At 42.6% G+C, this 18,775-nt stretch overlaps 1 protein-coding gene across 2 annotated transcripts; it reads left to right on the plus strand.

Moving 5' to 3' along the window:
- Positions 1-1,074: 1,074 nt before the first annotated feature.
- On the plus strand, positions 1,075-18,333 carry WRAP73 (WD repeat containing, antisense to TP73). 2 transcript variants are annotated; one of them, XM_052792466.1, is made up of 12 exons: positions 1,075-1,236; positions 1,910-2,062; positions 2,666-2,782; positions 10,118-10,190; positions 11,098-11,201; positions 12,009-12,095; positions 12,977-13,111; positions 13,201-13,278; positions 14,645-14,750; positions 15,801-15,926; positions 16,707-16,898; positions 17,842-18,328. In XM_052792466.1, the coding sequence occupies exons 1-12, from the start codon at positions 1,168-1,170 to the stop codon at positions 17,949-17,951; spliced, it is 1,350 nt and encodes a 449-aa protein (XP_052648426.1). In that variant the 5' UTR covers positions 1,075-1,167; the 3' UTR covers positions 17,952-18,328. The 2 variants fall into 2 exon arrangements, with proteins under 2 accessions (XP_052648426.1, XP_052648427.1); XM_052792467.1 differs by lacking the exon at positions 12,977-13,111 and having other exon boundaries at positions 17,842-18,333.
- Positions 18,334-18,775: the final 442 nt, after the last annotated feature.

Raw genomic sequence — 18,775 nt, forward strand, 5'->3', positions numbered from 1 at the left:
CGGCACCCGCTCTTTGCTTTCTGGGGCAGATGGTGACAGCGGAGCAGCTGTCACGTTCTGTCCCTTCGTTATGGGCAGGGCCAGAAAACAGATGCATTTGCCAGCCCCTAAGCACATCGGAGCCGCTGTAACCAGTTTTGGGGGCCGAAATACCTAACCCATACTGAAAACAGGCCTCGAGCGTTTGCTCTGATCCCGAGGTTTATTTTTCAAATGACAGTGATTGCATTCCCGGGACAAGGAGGTGGGGTCCCACCCGGAGCACCGCTCTGGCTGGGCACGGGAGCCGGGCTCGCTGCCCACCCACGAATGCGGGGGGGCATGGGCTTGCAGGACCGAAGGAGGAAGGCCCGCGTACCCCCGCTGCTGCTGGGGGGGGGACGGTCAGCAGGGAAGGGACACGGAGCCCTCCGGTGCCCAAAGGACCCGACCGGTTTTAGGACACAGACCTCCCCATCACGGTAGTGGCAGGGGGCTGTTTCCCAAAGGAATACGTGCCCTGGCAGGGGTCAGCCGGGCTGCTCCCCTCAACTGGCGACCCTTGGCTCCTTCTCCTCCCAAAACTTTATTATTTATTATTATTTATTATTACCTATTCTACCCCAACTGGCATCCTGTTCACCGCTGTGGTTCTACTGCAATTTGCAGTCCCTCTGTCCTAGCTAGGGAGCCTTGCCGGACGCCCCGGCTGCTCTCCCGTTGCTGGGGGTAATTAGCCCGGGGCGGTAATTAGCCCGGGGCAGTAATTAGCCCGGGCGCGGGACGCTGCCCGCGGAAAGTCCCCACGTTAGGGGAAGGGGGGGGGCTCGCCGACGACGGGGAGGAGCCGGGCGGCGGGGGAGGCAGGCTGTGGAAGGGCCATCTGGCCACACCGCCTCTCGTTAAAGGGCTCATTTGCATAACAATTACTTTCACGGGGCGGCTTCCCGCCTGCTTCCCGCCGCCGCACGGCGGGCACAGCCCGGCCCCGGGGACTACAACTCCCGGCATGCCGCGGGGCGGCGCCCCGCTCCCGGCCCTCCCCAGCTCCGATTGGCCACCCCGGCCAACCCGCTCCCGCCCTTTCCGCCCGCTTCCGCCCCCGGGGCGAGGGCCGGGGCGGCGGGCGGAGCGGGCGGGTTTGAATCGGCGGCGCGGCCGCTCTTCTCCCCGGTCTCCCGCTCCGCCATGAACTTCTCGGAGCTGTTTAAGCTCTCCGGCCTGCTCGGCAGGTTCTCCCCGGACGGCAAGTGCCTGGTGAGTACTAGGCCGGTGCCGTCCGGGGCGGGGGGGGTGTCGCGCGTAACCGGGCCCGTTCCCGCCCGTCCGCCTGAGGAGACCGTCGGGTGAAGCGGGGCCCCGCGGCTGGGGCCGGGCGAGGGCCCGGCAACGGCTCCGCCTCCTTCTCCTCCACCGCGGCAGCGGCCGGCGGAGCCAGCCCGGGGCCCCCGGCAACCCCCCCGGTGCGGCCGGGCCTTGGGTCCCCCGGAGGCGGGCGCTGAAGAAGCGGCGGTCGGGCTGGTTGTCCTGGAAAAACCGAACGGCGTGTGTGGGGCGGCTTGCTGGCGAAGAGGCTTTTAGTCAACGGGGGGGGACGTCTTTGGAGCAGAGGCCTGGCTAAGGTTGAGTAAATAATAGTTACGAGAGGAAGAATAATTTTTTTTGAGAGTGGGATTAGTCAACCAGCAGCGCTAGAATGAGCGAGGACTCCTTCTGTTAACCTAACCCCCCTTTCCTCCTGGTTTAACCGTTTTTACTGTAGTTTGCAGTAGGGCACGGCGCACGCCAAGCCTCTGAGAGCAAAAATCCTCGTTTTGTCTAAAGCGTGTCGGGAGAGCGGCAGCGCGGCGTCCTGCCACGGCACCCTACAAGTCGTGCTTCGAGCCCGGTGTTGGTGCGCCAGCTCAGCTTTGGTCTTGTTCTTGTTCAGGCTTCGTGCGTGCAGTACCGTTTGGTGGTTCGGGATGTGAATACCCTCCAGATCCTCCAGCTGTACACTTGCCTGGATCAGATCCAGTATATAGAATGGTCGTCTGATTCTCTGTTCATATTATGTGCCATGTACAAGCGTGGGATTGTTCAGGTAAGGACAAAAGCAGGACGGGGTGTGTTTCCTACTGGGGGTTGTGTGGGGTGTGCGTGAGAGCTTCTTAACGGCAAGCACTAGTTCAATGCTTTTGCTAAAGTAACCGACATTGTTATCGATAACGCATGGTTTAAGGATAACCCAGCATGCCATTATTTTTAAAACCAGGACAAATGTCTTTAGTTTGGAGGAAAAAAAAAAAAAAAACAAACCAAATTTGGAATGAAAATATTTATCAAAGCAAATCAAAGCTGTAAATTATCTTACAGTTTCTCAGTTCAGTAGAAAATAAATACATGCAAACTTGCTAAATGGACTAAAACTTTTTTTTTAAGTGCTGGATGTTCAGAATATTTGTCCCACAGCTCCCCCCCCCCCCCCCTTACTTCACAATTTGTATTAGCACACAAAGGTGTGGAGCTTACTTTTGTAGTGGGATCCAGCGCCAGTCCTTCATGGCCACGGGCTTTCAGAGGTTTCCTGACCTCTCTGGTATGCGATGTAGGAACCTTTTCTCAGCTGTAGCGTATTCTCATAAGCAGAGGTTTTGAGGAGCTGTTCGTTTGCTGCACTGTCTGTTTGGTTTCCTCTCTGACCTAGGTCTGGTCCTTGGAGCAGCCAGACTGGCACTGTAAGATAGACGAGGGGTCAGCAGGGTTGGTGGCTTCATGCTGGAGTCCGGATGGTCGTCACATTCTCAATACAACCGAGTTCCATGTAAGTGTGAAGTCATGATTACTCTCCACGGTATCAGATGTTACTGTCTGCCCTTTGCCTCTTAAAATAACCTAAAGCTCTTAAAGCTGTAGTGGTGGTAAAGAATGCGGATGTAGTTCTCTCTTCATATATGTAATCTAGGTTAATTCCAGTTTAGATGTTAGTTCTTCTGTTAACATTTTATCCTTTTGCTTCTGATGATAAGATAGAAAATGGACAGTTAGCTTAGAAGGTAAGATTTTGTGTTTGAGAAAAGTGTAGCGATGACTGGCGTTCATCGAAGCAATTTTAGAAATCAGATGTGTTGTTTGTAGCTCAGGGAAGGCTTAGGGTTTTCAGCAAAAAAACCCCCACACCATAAACATTGAAGAGTGGCTAGGGAATTAAAAAATATGGTCTTAGGTTTATTGACCTATGAGATGAAATTTAGAACCAGATCCTGGAAATACTTTCATAACTGTTTGATTTGACACACAGGAGTCAGACTGCTGTTGATAGAACCACTTGCAAAATTAAAGTTAAAACACCTGTAAGGGCTTATTGATTAAGAGCCATATTCTGGAATCCACACTAAGGTAGAATCCAAATCAGTTTGTGGATGCTGGGCACTGGGCTTGTTGGAAGGCACGTGGAAGTCTGACTCTCTACCTTTATAGTCTTTGGATTAGAGCTGACGATTCATGTAATTCAGTGCAATGGTGGATGGTCAGAAAATAGCTAAGAACTACATGCAAGACGCTTTTCTCTTTGCTGTATTTACTCTTACCAAAACTGTATGTGGGTTTTAGGCGACATGTTATTGTGTCATAACCCTCGCTAGCACTGAATTCAAGTGTTACACTGCAAGATTTTCCCTTTTTTCATGCAAATCCCAATGTCAGTGGAATGTAGATGGGGGATTTTGTCATCTGTGTGTGCAGACTGGAGTTAGTGCAAACGCTGGTGCTCTCCAGGGAACCTGTGGAGGAACTTGCATGTAGCTACGGTGTAGTTCCTGATGCACACATGGTGGAATTCTCTGGAAAGGATGTTTAGTGCTGGCTGGGGTAGAGATTTTCTGGCTATAAAGCAGTCTCTTTCCGTTCCCCTACCCCTTTAGATAGTGGGTTATGAGGAGTGATGAATTTACGCCTTAGTTTTCCTGGGAATGAATCACCCTGATGGTGATTAAAATAATAAAAAAAAATGAGTCCAGGATTTCAACCTGAGGTCAGTAAAGACATGCCTGCCAGTCAGGCAGAAGTGTTGTAGTCAGTAACCCAAACTGAAGGCTGGTGCTATGTGCTACAAGTGAGTATCTCATGGCACGTGTGTGTGGGGGTGGACTAGCAAGTATTTATTGCCTCCCAACAGAACTTGGTTTGACCTTAGAGGATTTCATTAAGCCTTTGCCAAGTTGGCATCTGTGTTGGGATAAGTTTTCTTTCCAGCTGTAAACAGGTTGCTAAATTAGCTTTCGTCAGACAGCTGCCTGGGTTATGCCGATGTCTGAGTTGTGTTTACTCTCTCTGCTAAATCCATAGTCTGGTGGGACAGACATGAGTAGTGCTCGAGGCAGAAACTGTCAGGATACTTAATATCGGTGTATTATGTACGTTATCAAATTCAGCGATTGCTTGGAGAGCTGGCAACCAGTGCAGCTTGGCTTTGGTGGCCTGACATTTTCAAACAGCACCAACTAATTACTCATACTTGTAATTCTTCAGGTCAACATGTGAGCTCCACTGTAAGATCACAAATAACTTCCTTATTCCTAGAATTTTTTTAAAGGATATGGTTGTGCTAATTTATTTCTAGCAATCCATACTTACCTAGTGCCTCAGAAAAATTATTAATCAGCTAACTTGCAGTCGAGTTCTCTTTGTGGTCAGCATTATAGTGAATAACGTTGTGGGTTTTTTGATGTGACTGGTGTGCAGTTCCTAGCTCGAGATGAGTGCAGCAGAATTCTGACACACGTTTCCAAAATCTGTTTTGACTCTGTTCAGTCTTTTGAGACAGGCAGCAATACTCTGTGTGCACTTAATGTTAACATATCATTTTGCATTTGCAGAGTTTTTATTGGAGATGAATCTATAATAATATGCAGGTTTTTTGGGTCCCAGAATTGTTACACAAGGTAATGTTGAATGGTGCAGGTACCTGTCTAATCTCTGCACAGTTACTGCAGTAAACAGCATGATATACAAGGCAACTAAATGATGCAGTCTTATCAGAGGAAGTACATAGAGACTCTATCCTTTCACTTGATAGTGGATTGTTTTTCACAGTAATAGATTAGTGGCAGATGCAGAGGACTTCACTGTGCTTAATTACAGAAGTGGGTGTAGTACCTAGTTACTTGCCTCATAATTTTGAAAGTGTCTTTGTGCTCTATGTTAGCTTAAGTGTTAAGTGTGGAGAGGTCATTTTGTCAGCATCTAGGATGGAAGTCCTGCTGACATGTAGAAAAGATGTAGGCTTGTTCCTTAAACTCTTGCGATGTTGGAACTGGAGGAACTGGCAAACTGCAAGGTAAAGTACAGACTTGCTAGGTTTTACCAGGCAAAAACTAGTTTTACTGGGCAGCTGGATACATTCAAAGGTACTTCCAAACTTGGAAGTCTTTTTTTTTTTTTCTTTAGTTGTCTGCTTATATCTTAAAGGTACATGTGAGAAGTGGTCAGAATAGTTGCAACTTGATTTTTCATCACCTCGTTGTTTATACCAACCTAGAGTACAGTTCTGTTAGGAAAAGCAGGTTTTGGTGGGGGACGGGGTGGGGAAAGGAGGTACTTTTTTTCTCATTTGATTAATCAAGAGCAAATCTAAATTAGCTGGAAAAACACCTTCTGAAAGACTACTATGCAAAGTCTATCTGGAATCTGAAAAAGTTGGAACACCATGTTAATTATATTGATTCATGCAGTGCACTAGAAAGCAGCTTGTTGACCCATAGCTATCGTTTGCTACTTATTTTGTAGCAGGTGCTTCCTCTGCTGCTGAAATATACTCCATTTTGTGAGGCAGTTCTGCATGCCCTCAGTGTGTAACACAGCAAGCTGATTGCTAGAAGATTCCACATAATCAGTTTGTCCTGTGGAAGGTATCTCTCCTCTTACAGTGCTGCTGTTCCACCCAAATTCATAGGCACATGTAGAGCTGAGACAAGAGCTGCAGGTAGAAGATACAGAGAAGGCAAATGGATCCTCTGCTTCCTCCTGACTTTCATGTTTTGTGATAGTTTGAAGATCAGCAGCATTGTTCTTGAGTGTTTCTTTTAAGAGCCATACCTATAAACTACATAGGTTGTGCTTTCTCTAGTTCCACTTTAGGTACTGAAGCATTAAGGAGCTTCTTTCGAACTACAGCAGCAGGGGAAGAAAGCGTGTGTTTCTGTGTATATTGGAGCTAATCCTTAGTAACTGTAAATGGCTACATTGGTTGAAAAATGCTTTCTGTCGAGGAATGTGCTCTGAATAAGCTTCTGAAATCCGGTGCTGACAGACACTGCTATGTAAGGAGGCCTTGTGACCCAGTCAAGTCTGGGACAAAAGTTGACAGTCATTTGAGATGCAAGGTTGTTTAAAAGTGTGTTTTTATCTGTTGAAAATCACCAGTCTTACACCTGCCTATAGCTGTCAACATTGGGACGTAGTCCTGAACCCAGCACTGGAGACTGTTTATCACGTTACCATCTAAATACTTTTTATTTCTCAGCTGTTTTTAGGCTATTTTAAAAATGCTTCTGCTTTTGGTTTGTTTTTCCACTGCAAAACAACAGCTGAAAACTTCTCAGACACCATTATCATTAGGATTTGAGTTTGACAACTCCACTTAATCGAGTCATCTATGCTAAAGAGAAAGTACCCCTCAAAATAATCAGTGAAGTGCTTGCTGCAGATTTAATTGACCACAATCTGTTCTTCTGCTGTAAAAGCAATTGTCTCTTCCCCGCAGAGTCTCTGAGAAAAGCAAGCAAGTGCCATGCAATTTATTGTAATTTTTGAAGTGTTTGGCTTTCTCTTTTCACCCTCCGTGCAGTTTATGTTTCTGTCTCTCATAGTCATATCTGTTAGCTGTGAAATAACCTTTCTCGGGCTAGTTTACGGTGGCAGCTTGGGCAAGATTGTAAATAATGTTTTGGTTCCAGTTGGGAATATTGTTTGTCACAATTTAATGGTAAACATACTGTTAATCCATGTAAGATAGGTGTGAAGTCCATACATTAAGCACATAATGTAACTTTCTCAGTTTATACAAATGTTTGAGTGTACACAAATAGAACAACTGAAAAGAATCCTAATTTCAGGAATCAAAATGGTGTGCTTTTACATATTTGTAACACTAGGCCAAAGACTTAAGGTTATGTGTCTGTGTGATGTGGGCAACAGGTTGCAATGAAGTTACAGCATAACATATACGTGGTCTCTGACTTGTGGTTGTATGCTTCCCTTACTAGCTTGCAGCCTTTTCAGGAGAGAGATACTGAAGTTGAACAGAGGATCTTATTAGTTGTTATGGGTGTGTTGTGACTGATTTAGACCAAGTCAGAAGATGAAGTGCTTTGGTTATCTATCAAAGGGTAGTAGGCACCCAGTATAATAATAGGTCTTTGTATTCAAAGGTGTATTTTTGTGGGTTTTTTGTCGACTGGGTGTAAACATCCCATGAGCATGTGTTGGTTGTGTTCTGTAGTGTCTCCCCAGTACTGCGATGGCATTACTGCGATTTATGCCATACGTGCTAGAAATGATGTGTTGGGGAGATATATGGGGCAATACAGTGCTGCTCCAACAATATCAGCGTTTAATGTTACTGAAACTTTTGAAGTCGGTGAAGTGCACGCTCAGCAGTTAAGTGCAACGTGACAAGAATGAACAGGGAAACCATTATTACTGTCTTCTCTGGGGAGTTGAAAAACTTGACCCTTTTAGAGAAGGTTCTGTCTGAACAGCAAACAGAGGACTGTACCCAAGGATGAAGTGGAGATGGATGTAGAAAGACTTTTTAAAATGAGAGGTGTATGTGCCTTTTCACTTCTGCAGTGGAGCCTCAGGCAAGGCAGAGGTGACACTAAGAGCTCTGCACGTGATGTACTGTTTCTCACCTCTAGAGATTTTCCTCTTCCTGCATGCTTGAGCTGGGTGTGAGCAGTAAGGTTTTGCCTTGTTCTGAGGCTCTGAGCCAGCCGATGTGGTCCAGGATAGAAGCGTGTTTGACGCACAGCAGGCCAGGTGAGTTGATTGTGAGGCCGAGTAGCAGCACAAGTGTAAACTTGGAAGCCTTTGTCAGGAAAAATTACGATCCGGACCTCAGCATTCAAAGCTTGCAGCTGCTAAGCTTGTATTAAGTGGCTGTAGAATGTGTGTTGTGTATGCTGCGTGTTTTGGTCAAGGGAGGAACAGCAGCAAGTACATTTAACACTGCAATTAATAGGAGCAAGCAGCATATCACTATTGCAGTTGCTATAGAAGAATGTGAGTAGGCATTGTGTTGGTATTTTTAAAGTAAATTTTGCATGAAGAGCAGACTAACAATGCTGTATTTTTGTATGTCCGGAAGCGAGCAGTTGCAGTGATAAAACTTGATTAATGTTGTTCATCTAGTGGATTCCTCTAGGACCTGCTAAACTTAAAGGTGGTACTGTTGATGTCTAGTTGCAATTTCATACTGTAAGATAAAGGAAGAGAATAATAAACACCACATTAAATAGTGGTGCAATAGCTTTTCTAACTTTGGATAGAAGCGGAGTGGAATCCGATCTGGTTGCATTCTTTCCTGTAATAAATTAAAAAAAATTGATTTCTGTGTTGTCTCTTCAAGTCTCAGAAGTTTCTTCTGTATATAAAAAGCAGTAGGGAGAACAGCTAATACTGCTCTTTTGCTTTGGCACTCCGTGTATCTCTGGAGGGAGGCAGAATTTATTAGGTTTCTGTAACTTGGTTTGAACACCATGTTAGTTACTCAAGTCATGCCTTCTAGCAAAAATGATAGTGTCAGCAATGAAAAAAACCTGCAAGTTCTGTTGCAACGCACAGTCTATAGCATTACCAGGTAGAACAGATTCATAGGATGCTACCTTGGAGTCCTTTGTCACCATTGAATAGTACCATTGACTTCAGGGTAGGAAAATGCGTGTTGAGAACAAACACGCAAAAAAGCGTAGCAGAAACTTCCTCCCAAGACTGCTGGTGATGCTGATGGTCTGCATCTGATGCAGGAGGATGATGAAATGGTGGACAGTGCTGAAGTTTTACTTATTTAGTGAATCAGAACTGGTTTTGTTGTTCAGTAGTTCTGGGAAAGATGGATTTATGACTGTGGTGCTTTATTGCAAAAATTGTTTTACCTGCATCTCTTGTAGAATCTCTTACCTTGATGCAATAAAATGTAGGAAAACACAAGAAAAAAATTACACTGGAAACATTCCTTGCTCCAGATATAAATGCAAAGGTTCACATGACATACTGATTAATGCACATATGTCTGGTGTGGCTGCCGTTGCTAAGGGAGCGGAAGTATTTGTTTTTAATTGAATAATCTGCAGATGGCAACGCAGAGCTTCCAGAATGCAGGCTGTGACCTTGAAGAGCTGTGGAGAGGCTTGTTTTGCAGCTGACTGCCTTCTCTGCAGTTTTTGTGTTTTATGGATGCACAAGCCTCCAGAAATACCCCAAACGAGATGTTTAATGCTTTGCTTTGCATAGCGTATTTTGGTTCTTTTCCAATTCTTTCGGAAATTATGTAGTGTTGCCGCCTTGTGGGTGGCTGAGGAGGGAAGAACAGAATGCAAATTAGCTGTCAAAACTGAGTCTGTCTAGAAGTTGAAAAATACAGCTACATTTTCATACTTAGTAGCCTTTTCCCAAGAGATAGAATGTTCTGAAGTTGCTGTAACTTCTCATCCATTCATCAATGCAAGAAACTTCTAATCTCTCTTCCAGATTCCCTGATGGAACTGTGTCTTTCCAACTCAAAAGTGTCTATGTACGATACACTGGCAATCATGTAGCTAGATTCATGCTAGTGTCAGTAACTTCAGTGTTAATGACGAGCTTTCCTCCATGTTGGTGTTCTGCATCTTATATACCCCTCTAGAGTATTCAATGTGCCTGTGATGATAATTTGGAATAAGTAACCTTGCTAACTGAAGGGAGTTGGGAGACAATTCCTCGCAGTTGCTTCTCAGGGCTTTGTGTTTGAGCTATGTAGAATAGCTGCAAAGTTTAATTAACTACAGAATGTATGTTGATCTACTTTGTGTTGCTGAATTAGGTTTATGGGTTTCTATTTACTTAATTTTTTTAATCTATACTAAACAAATACTTCCTTGTCTCTTTCTCTTTGTGACAGCTGCGGATAACTGTGTGGTCCTTGTGTACAAAATCTGTATCTTACATCAAGTATCCCAAAGCTTGTCAGCAGGGTAAGTGCCACAAATCTAACACCGGAATGGTATTTTTTAATATGGCAGAAAGGGAGAATGAATTTGGTGTGTAATGATGCAACACATGTTTCAGAACAGGCTCTGGCACCCTCCCTGCTGAGGGGTTAGCTTGCCCTCAGGGATGCAGGTCTGAGATCAGTCCCTGTGTGCCACCTGCTGCAATGCACTAAGATGTGCTCTGGGGTTGTCATATTCTCGCCGTGAATGAAAGGTTACAACTGATCTATGCGCCTGTTCTTCAAACGTGCAGCTTTGTTATGTTTGCCTCTGAAGGGTCCTTTAAGACGTTAAGTTAAGCTGGATGCTTTGGTGATGAAAAACACTAATCCAAAGTGGCTTTTGTCATCTTTTACACATGAAGAGATTTGAAAGGGAAGCTCATGTCAGGACTGTCTAGCTGCATGGCTGTGGTTAGCAGTTTCCTGCCTGAGGCTTGTATATAGTGATATCCCGTGTATGACAAAGACAATTAAGTATTGCATATAAAGTAAGAGTAGGTGGGGAACCAACGCCTGGAAGTTGGTGGAGTACCAATGGTTGCATAACTAAGCCATTTAGATGGACTAAATGAACTGTTTATTTGAAGTCTGTGGTTTTTATATAATGACTGTCTCAGTAATCAAATGTGGTTTTTTGAAGCATGCTGAAGTTCTGTAATAGCTGGGAAGCTGCATCCTTAGAAATAATATATTAAAAGTTTAAGAACTGCTGGCACAAGCCAATTGGTAACACTATACATTGCCTCAATTAATGTGATCTTGTGTGAAGACATTTTTCCTTGTCTTTTTATGTCTTTGAATTGGGAGTAACTGCTCTTCATTGAAGAATTGTCAGCTATTGTCTTGCTTTCTCTCTCTTTTTTTTATTAACTTTGTGTCGTGTGCAGGGATAGCTTTCACTAAGGATGGCCGCTATATGGCAGTAGCAGAAAGACGTGACTGCAAAGACTTCATTAGCATCTTCGTATGCAGTGACTGGCAGCTACTGAGAGTAAGATACGTCCTTGCATTCCACTGCTTCTGCATAGACTACAGGCATATGTTGCAGGCTGCTTTAGAATTGGTCACTTTCGTAGTCTGGTTTTAGACTTACCGATGCATTTTCTATCCAGCATCTGGCTCTTCCATTGGCCTGCAGGCATACTTCCGTAGCAGTATTCTGGTCAGGAGGCCAATATATAGTATATGTGTGTATAGAATTTCTGACGGAATGCAAAAGTTCCACCTTTAAATTCTTGCATGAGCTTCTTTACAATAAACTGTGCTACAGTTTACAATAAACTGTGAAGGATGCACACTAGCATGTCATAGAGGACCGGGTGGATCTGAGGAATTAAAACCCATTAAGAACTAGTCCGTACATAGCATCACGTCTGGTTCAGGAATTCAGAGTCTCACTAGAAGCTGATAGCCAAATTTGGGAAATACCACTAAATGCTTGTCATGTTCCCAAGCTCTTCCCTAATGATCCTGTACCGGTCTTTCTGAGGCAAGGAATTAGGCTAGCTAGATTTCTTGACTGATTCAGTGTAACCACTTTTATTTTCTTATGAAATGCTGTTCATTTTAAGGTATAGCAACTTTTTGCCCTTTCTGTAAAGGGAAACCAAAGAAACAGTGAATGCAGCACACTAATACAAAAGAAAATATTTCTCTTTCTACGCTAGCATATAAAAGGCTCTTTTGCATTTGTGGTAGCACTTAAAAGGATAAAACTGAGGGTTATGTTAGGTCAGATGCAACAGTATTTGTTAGTGTAATATTTCAAATGGTTTTGGTTTTTTTCTTTTGGGGGCAGCATTTTGACACTGAAACGCAAGATCTGTTTGGGATTGAATGGGCTCCTAATGGCTGTGTTCTGGCAGTGTGGGATACGTGTCTGGAGGTATGAGGAAAAAGCAGATTATTTTCTTGGAGAGTTCAAGCTGGTTTTTAGCTGCCACGTGTAAAGAAGTAACTAAAATAACTAGTGTTACAATTTTTTCTTTTAAACCTAACAGCTGAACTCAAACCATTTTAAATATTATACTTGTATTGGTAATGGATGTCCTTACAAGTGTATGTCAAACCGTTATGTAAAATTTTAATGGCAGCAAATTATCTTAGTAGCTTTCTTTCTAATTTATCTTGGAAAAAAAAAAAAAAGATTGTAAACATTGTGGAAGCCACTGTTGAAATAATGAAAGAATAATGAAAGAATTCTTCTGTAAGACTCTTCTACCATTTTACTTTACATTGCATTGCACAGTAATTTTACAGTTAAGTAAAAGTACTTATCCAAAAAGTTAGCAAGGAATATATAAATTGCTGTCCTCTCTGGTCTGAGTATGTGAACTTCTAGGTATAGAAAAGGGTCCTCCTGTGGCCATAAGGTTATGGGCAGCATGATCAAAACAGATAGCCCTGGGAATGGGCAGGGTTGTAACATCCCTAATCAGATGGCTTGCAGAAGCTGAAGGAGCATGAGAGTCTTCCATAATGGCATCTGCTACTGATGTTGTTGAAGAGTGTTGGGCTGGATGGGCCATTGTTCAGGCCCAGCGGGGCATTTGTGCTCTTGGGGATGGGGTGGACGTGTTCTGTGAGTGCCAGAAGAGCCAAACTGGAAGCCTAGAGCCTCTTGTCTCAAGTCACAGATAAGAGACCATGCCCTTTGTATTTAACTTGCTGCATTTTAAGCAGGGAGAGTTTGGAAGGAATAATTTCACCTGTCTATGGCTTTTAGCAATATTGTTAGTCTTAAGAAGGAATCTATTTATGTTTCAGTATAAAGTATTGCTGTACTCCCTCGATGGCAGACTGCTATCCACGTATCGGGCTTACGAATGGTCACTAGGCGTAAAATCAATCGCCTGGAGTCCCAGCAGTCAATTCTTGGCAATTGGCAGCTATGATGAAAAGGTCAGAAATAGGTTTATTTTCTCTCTTATCTAAACCATTTGTTGAACGTCGTCGTAACAGTTTTGTCTTGCAATGCTTTCTTGAATTAGGTGCGTATCTTGAACCATGTAACTTGGAAGAAGATCACAGAGTTTGAGCATCCAGCAACCATTGCTAATACCAAGACTGTAAGTATGGATCCAAAATCCATTGAATCATTAGCAGCGCTTTGATGCTGCTATTTGTATCCAAAAGATGCTAGTAAATACATGTCATTCTGGAGACCTTGCTTTTTCCCCTCCTAATGTGTAAACGGAGCTTGGGAAATTGCAGGAAAAAATGGGGATGTAAGAAAAACAGAGGAATCCTTTCAAGTTCGATGGAATACGTGTGTACGATTCTCTCAGCTTTAGCACTAATAGATGCCCAGATGACTTCTGTCACATGCCAGTGTATTTTGATGTATGTGGTGATTGCATACAGATTTGGGTATGCAGGTGATAGCGAACTGGGAAACTTAATAGGAGAGATTTGTCTCAGCTTTATACAATTTGTGACTCTAAACAGTGTTGGAACTGGATTGTGATTAGATTTACATCTTGTACGTACAAGCTCATCCAGCTCACCTAAAGAGCATTTCCTGTAAACATCTGTCATCATTTATTTTTATCCTTGCGTACGTGTATATGCAAGGCCCAACAGATTCTGGGTAGTTGGCAGCAGGTGGAGAGCTGTAGCTTTTGTTCCAAAAATCACAAGCTGTTCTCATCCGTCAAGGTAAAAAGAACACACAGTGTTAGTAGTGCTGCATGCCACTGCAGAGGAAGGACTAGTCTTGCGTCTGGACAGATACCATGTAAGAGTTGACGTGTAGACTGCAAGTCTGCAATATTCACGTGACTCTGTTGATGTCTCTTAACTAGAAGCAAGGCATGATCCATTGAATGCACCTCAGCAAAACTTCTCACGACTGAAAAATGCCCTTACTTCCAGTTAGGTGTAAAATATGTAATGGAAATAGCTCTGTTAATCTCTCCTACAGAGAGAGGAAGTGCAGTTGGTGCATTTTATCCTGGTGCTTGCATTTGGGAATAATATGTTGTAGGCACACTATTAAAATATTTTTGCTGTTTCCTTCTGCAATGTTGCACTTTGCTTGCATTTATTTATGATAGTATTTGATTAAAGATTCTTTGTTGCAAAAATGAAATCTATGTTCCCATTGTAATGAAGGTGATTTATTGTACTGCCAGATTTAGCTCTTGGGAATAATGAATGAGGTGTACTCTGGCAGACTCGTTCTTCGTAGTCTTCAAGGTTCGTTTATTTGTCACAGGAGTGTTTTCTTGATCATGGTTCCAAATAGTAAATGATTCATTGACAATGCTGGATTTGATATTTGCCTACTGAAGCCCTCTCCTCTGCTGATGAACTAGGGGATGCTGAGATACAATACGCTTGAAAATGAGTTAGTGGGATGTGGATGATTTGGTAATAGCCCATGTTCAAATTCTCCGAGGCCCTTCTGTAGAACTCTCACTTGTTTCTTTGTAGATTGTGTATAAAGAAGTGGAGAAATCCCCATCTGTTGAAACAGAGAGACTTTCTTTCCCTCCAACAAGAGCATTGGCTAGTTCTCTCTTCAGCACAGAAAGTAAATGTAAGCCAAAGTTTACTAAAATGAGACACTTGAGTTTGCCATGTGAAGTCTTTCTATAAATAAACATTACAGGCGAACTCTGCCTCTTTGATATTGGAATGGATCCTCTGGATGCTCTGCTCAAGGCTCCCAAGTTAACTGAAGATCTCCAAGGGCAGTAAGCACCCTGCTAGGGGGGATGCTGTCTGCATGGCGGTTTGAAGGCAGGTTAAAGACTAGTGGGATATTGTAGAAAAGAACTGTAATTGCTTGGGTGTAGAAATAGCCGCCAGATCTCAGTCCTGGAGTCACTTGCAAAAGTTGTCTTAACCTTGTGTGGATTTTCTTCTGACTTGTTCAATCTATGCAATGTTATTTCATGACTTAGTTTAACTGTTGCAGATAACTACTAGAATCAGATGAATTATTGCAATTAAGAATCTTTATCCTAGTGTGTGGCAGTTCCAATAATTTAAAAAAAACCCAAAAACCTAATCAGAAGGTGTTACAGTCTTGGTGTCTGTTTTAGAATAGTAATTAATCCCTTAGGTATGAGGTTATCTAAAAAAGCAGAGCATGAAAAAGACCATTTGGCTTTTGTCTAAGAAGCTGTAGTCGTAGCAATGCTTCAAATTTGCCTCCAGACAACTGGCTTTGAAATACTAGAGATGGCAGACAATGTATGACTGGGTTTTTTTTGTTTGTTTGTTTGTTTTTTTTAACCGTCTCATTGTTTGTGGTACTGTAAATCACCTTTGTTTTGCTCTGGTGTTTGTTTGAAATGCTAGTTAAAAGGTAGCAGAAAATTTGATCTCTCCTTTTTTTTCATAGTTTAACCTCAGACTTGCCTGGATTTCTGGCCTTTCTTTTTTTGTAGAAGGGCAAGAATAGTAAGGTGTTTATATGGAGACAGAGTATCTTGAAACAGTGGAAGTTTTTGATTGGAACATCTTGGAGAAGAGTAAAATATGGTCCTATCGCTTCAGAGATGAGGGGGTTTTTAACAGTTGGAATTTAAATGTTTTGTCCATTCGGGCTTGCTTAGTAAAGTACTTTTATTTCAAATTCCAGATGACATTTCCCAGGTGCCAGTTTCTTTACAGTATATCAAACCAGTTGCTGACAGGGCCAATCCCAAAATGGGAATTGGGATGTTGGCATTCAGTCCAGATAACTGTTTCCTGGCAACCAAAAACGGTAAGTTCCTACCACCCTATATAGAAGGGGAAACCTACTCATTGTATCTGGTGTGTTTTCATAAAAGAAATGAGGACAGTAATTGAGTCAGTTATCTGGCACTATGAGAAGACTCGTGGCCCTACTTAAAATCTGGTCTCTGTTGTGCAAACATGTAACTACAGAGGAAATTCAGCCTATGTCTTCTAGCGTATGTAAAGTATTGTGAGCTGCCAGAACTGCTTGTCAGTGCATTAACTCGGTCTTGGCTTTGTATTTAATGAAAATAGTATGCTTTTTGTATTTCTTCAAATGTATGCGAGCTCACTGTATTGGAAAAGCAAATAGACAAGTCTTTCCACCTCCATTTACAAGTGTCTCTTGAAAGGCAGAATTCCTCACAACCTGTAGTAGGGGGGCTTCAGATTACGTCAAATAGTGAAAGTCATGGAATTAACATTTAATCTTTCCCTTCGATGGTCCTGAAGGGCTGTTTATGTCTGGAGGCAAAAGCTGTGGTTCAGATGCAAAACCTGTCAACAGCAGCATAATGGTGAATAATTTGATAAAAGCCAGTGAAAGACTGGAAGACAAACTAAGTCACTTTTATCCTTTTTGCAATATTTCCAAGGCAAAATTGAAGGCACTGCTAGGTAGCGCTCTAGTGGTGGTAAACCTGTGGTGTACCTAAATGGTTTGTCTTGTGTTAGACCTCAATTAATGCCATTTCTTTAAAAAAGAAAAAGTGTCATCTTTTTATCTTTCAGGTATTTACATGATTACCTCTTCCCTTTCTGACAGATAACATTCCTAACGCTGTCTGGATTTGGGACATTCAAAAGCTGAAACTGTTTGTAGTCTTAGAGCAGCTGTGTGCGATCCAATCTTTCCAGTGGGATCCACGACAACCTCGACTTGCTGTGTGTACAGGCAATAGCAAAGTCTACTTATGGTCCCCAGCGGGCTGTGTGTCAGTGCAGGTTCCAATGGAAGGTAAGGCTGCCTGCGGTAACTTCCACAGGCCATCATCAGCTTCTTATTTGCAAAATATTTTTCCACTTACAAATCGGTCCAAGTGTTATCATGTGTAAAGGGCTCAGATGTGGGTTTGGAGCTTTTTAGAAATGGGTATTTTTCTCTTCAAAAAAGAGGAGCTCGTAAGGAGACACAGCAAACTTGATAAAATACACTGAGGACAGAGCACAGGGGCTAATGATTTAATTGTTGCTTCAATCGTATGGTGTGTCAAATTCTTTCTCAAGATGTATATTCGTATCAGTTTATTTACATAGAAACTGTAGTTGTGCAGAATGCCAAAGTGCTGAAATAGACTCTGAAATGCCTATAATGTTTTGGGGTATTCTGAAAACAACTACACTACAACAAAACACCAATGGGGAAAAACTTGCATGGTAAATTTGATGTGGAGAGATAGAAGAACATACGTGAACCTGAACTCTGAGTCGGCCCGGGTGATGAGAAGTTTTATGGTTGGCAGTAAGTGATACAAGGCCGTTAGCTAGATCATGTAAATGCCATTCTGCATATTAAATAGCAAAGAAATCACAAAGATTCAACTTCTTCCTCTCTACACAAGGAGCGGCAATATCATGGGGGTATGCAGCTCTGCACCGGTGAGCAATCTTGTGGCATCTATTGGCACTAAAATGACGAGTCTACAAAATCTATGCTTGTACATGGCGTACAAAGTAACCGTAGGTTTGGGGGAAAAGAGTCAGTAACGCAGCTTACGTGTACTGTTGTGTTGGAGAGATTGGCTCTGCTGCAGCAGTAACAAAATGGAACGCCCTGTTAACGCTTGCAAAGTGGGGAGGGTATTTTTTGCTGTGTGTGTGACTTACCCCAGCTACCTTTTCCTAGAGTAAGAGTATGGACTGTCAGCTTCTTGCTGACAAACTCTGATCTGTTTCTGCAGGTGACTTCCAGATTGTGTCTCTCTCCTGGCATTCTAGTGGAGACTCTATGGCGCTTCTGAGCAAGGACAACTTTTGTTTGTGTTACTTAGAAAGAGAAGAGGTGAAATAACAATCATTTGCATTAAAAATGCTTGCAAGGTTGAGGAGGAATGAAGAAAGGGTTCAAACCCTGTTGCCCAATCTGAAGTTTCTGTATTTATAAAATATTTATTTGAAGGAGTGTACCCAAACTCCAGTGTGTAAAGTACTGTGATTGCATTTGAATGAAGTGAGGTAGCAACTGAAATGTAGAGAACGAGGTCTGGATTTCAAGAAAACTTTAGTATTGATGTAGTTGAACTTTCTCTTCAACTTTGAACTATGAAATCTTACTTTCTAAAATTGTAGCTGTGTGTATATAATGTATAGCTATTATTTAAATTTTGTAATTTCCAATAAATATTTTGATAGTTACAAATTTGGTATGACTCTAACTATAAACCTGCATGTCTCCATTCTGAAGTCTGTTTCTATAATATCAGTGATGCCATTATGTAGCTATTTATCCCAGCACAAGGAAACAGTTACCTGCCTGCAACAGTGTATGGTTTATATCTACTCTTGTAAGGCAACAGATTTTTCTGGTGTATTAGAATTAAATATTGTAGCTGAAGCAGATACATCAGTAAGATGCTTTCTAGCAAATCACTTACTGTTAAAGCAAACCAAGTTCTTTGTTCAGAAAGCAAATTAAGTCATCTGTAATAGTTTTTGCTTTTTCAGACTAAGATGTTAACAGGTGACAGTAATTGTGCCTGGTCTACTGTAGATTTATACTGAATCTTTACAAGAAGGATCATAACTGATACTTTAGAATCATGTATTACAGGCAACTGAAATGGGAGCTTTTGGCACTAGATAGTTGGGTCAAACTGGAGCAGACAGTTCAGCGGG

The sequence above is a fragment of the Harpia harpyja genome, chromosome 7, assembly GCF_026419915.1.
Source record: "Harpia harpyja isolate bHarHar1 chromosome 7, bHarHar1 primary haplotype, whole genome shotgun sequence".
Taxonomy (NCBI): Eukaryota; Metazoa; Chordata; class Aves; order Accipitriformes; family Accipitridae; genus Harpia; species Harpia harpyja.

Coding starts and splice junctions, on each gene's coding strand:
- WRAP73 (XM_052792466.1), top strand. CDS start 1,168: ATGAACTTCTCGGAGCTGTTTAAGCTCTCCGGCCTGCTCGGCAGGTTC. Junction 1,237..1,909: donor CCCCGGACGGCAAGTGCCTG/GTGAGTACTAGG, acceptor GTTCTTGTTCAG/GCTTCGTGCGTGCAGTACCG. Junction 2,783..10,117: donor TCAATACAACCGAGTTCCAT/GTAAGTGTGAAG, acceptor TCTTTGTGACAG/CTGCGGATAACTGTGTGGTC.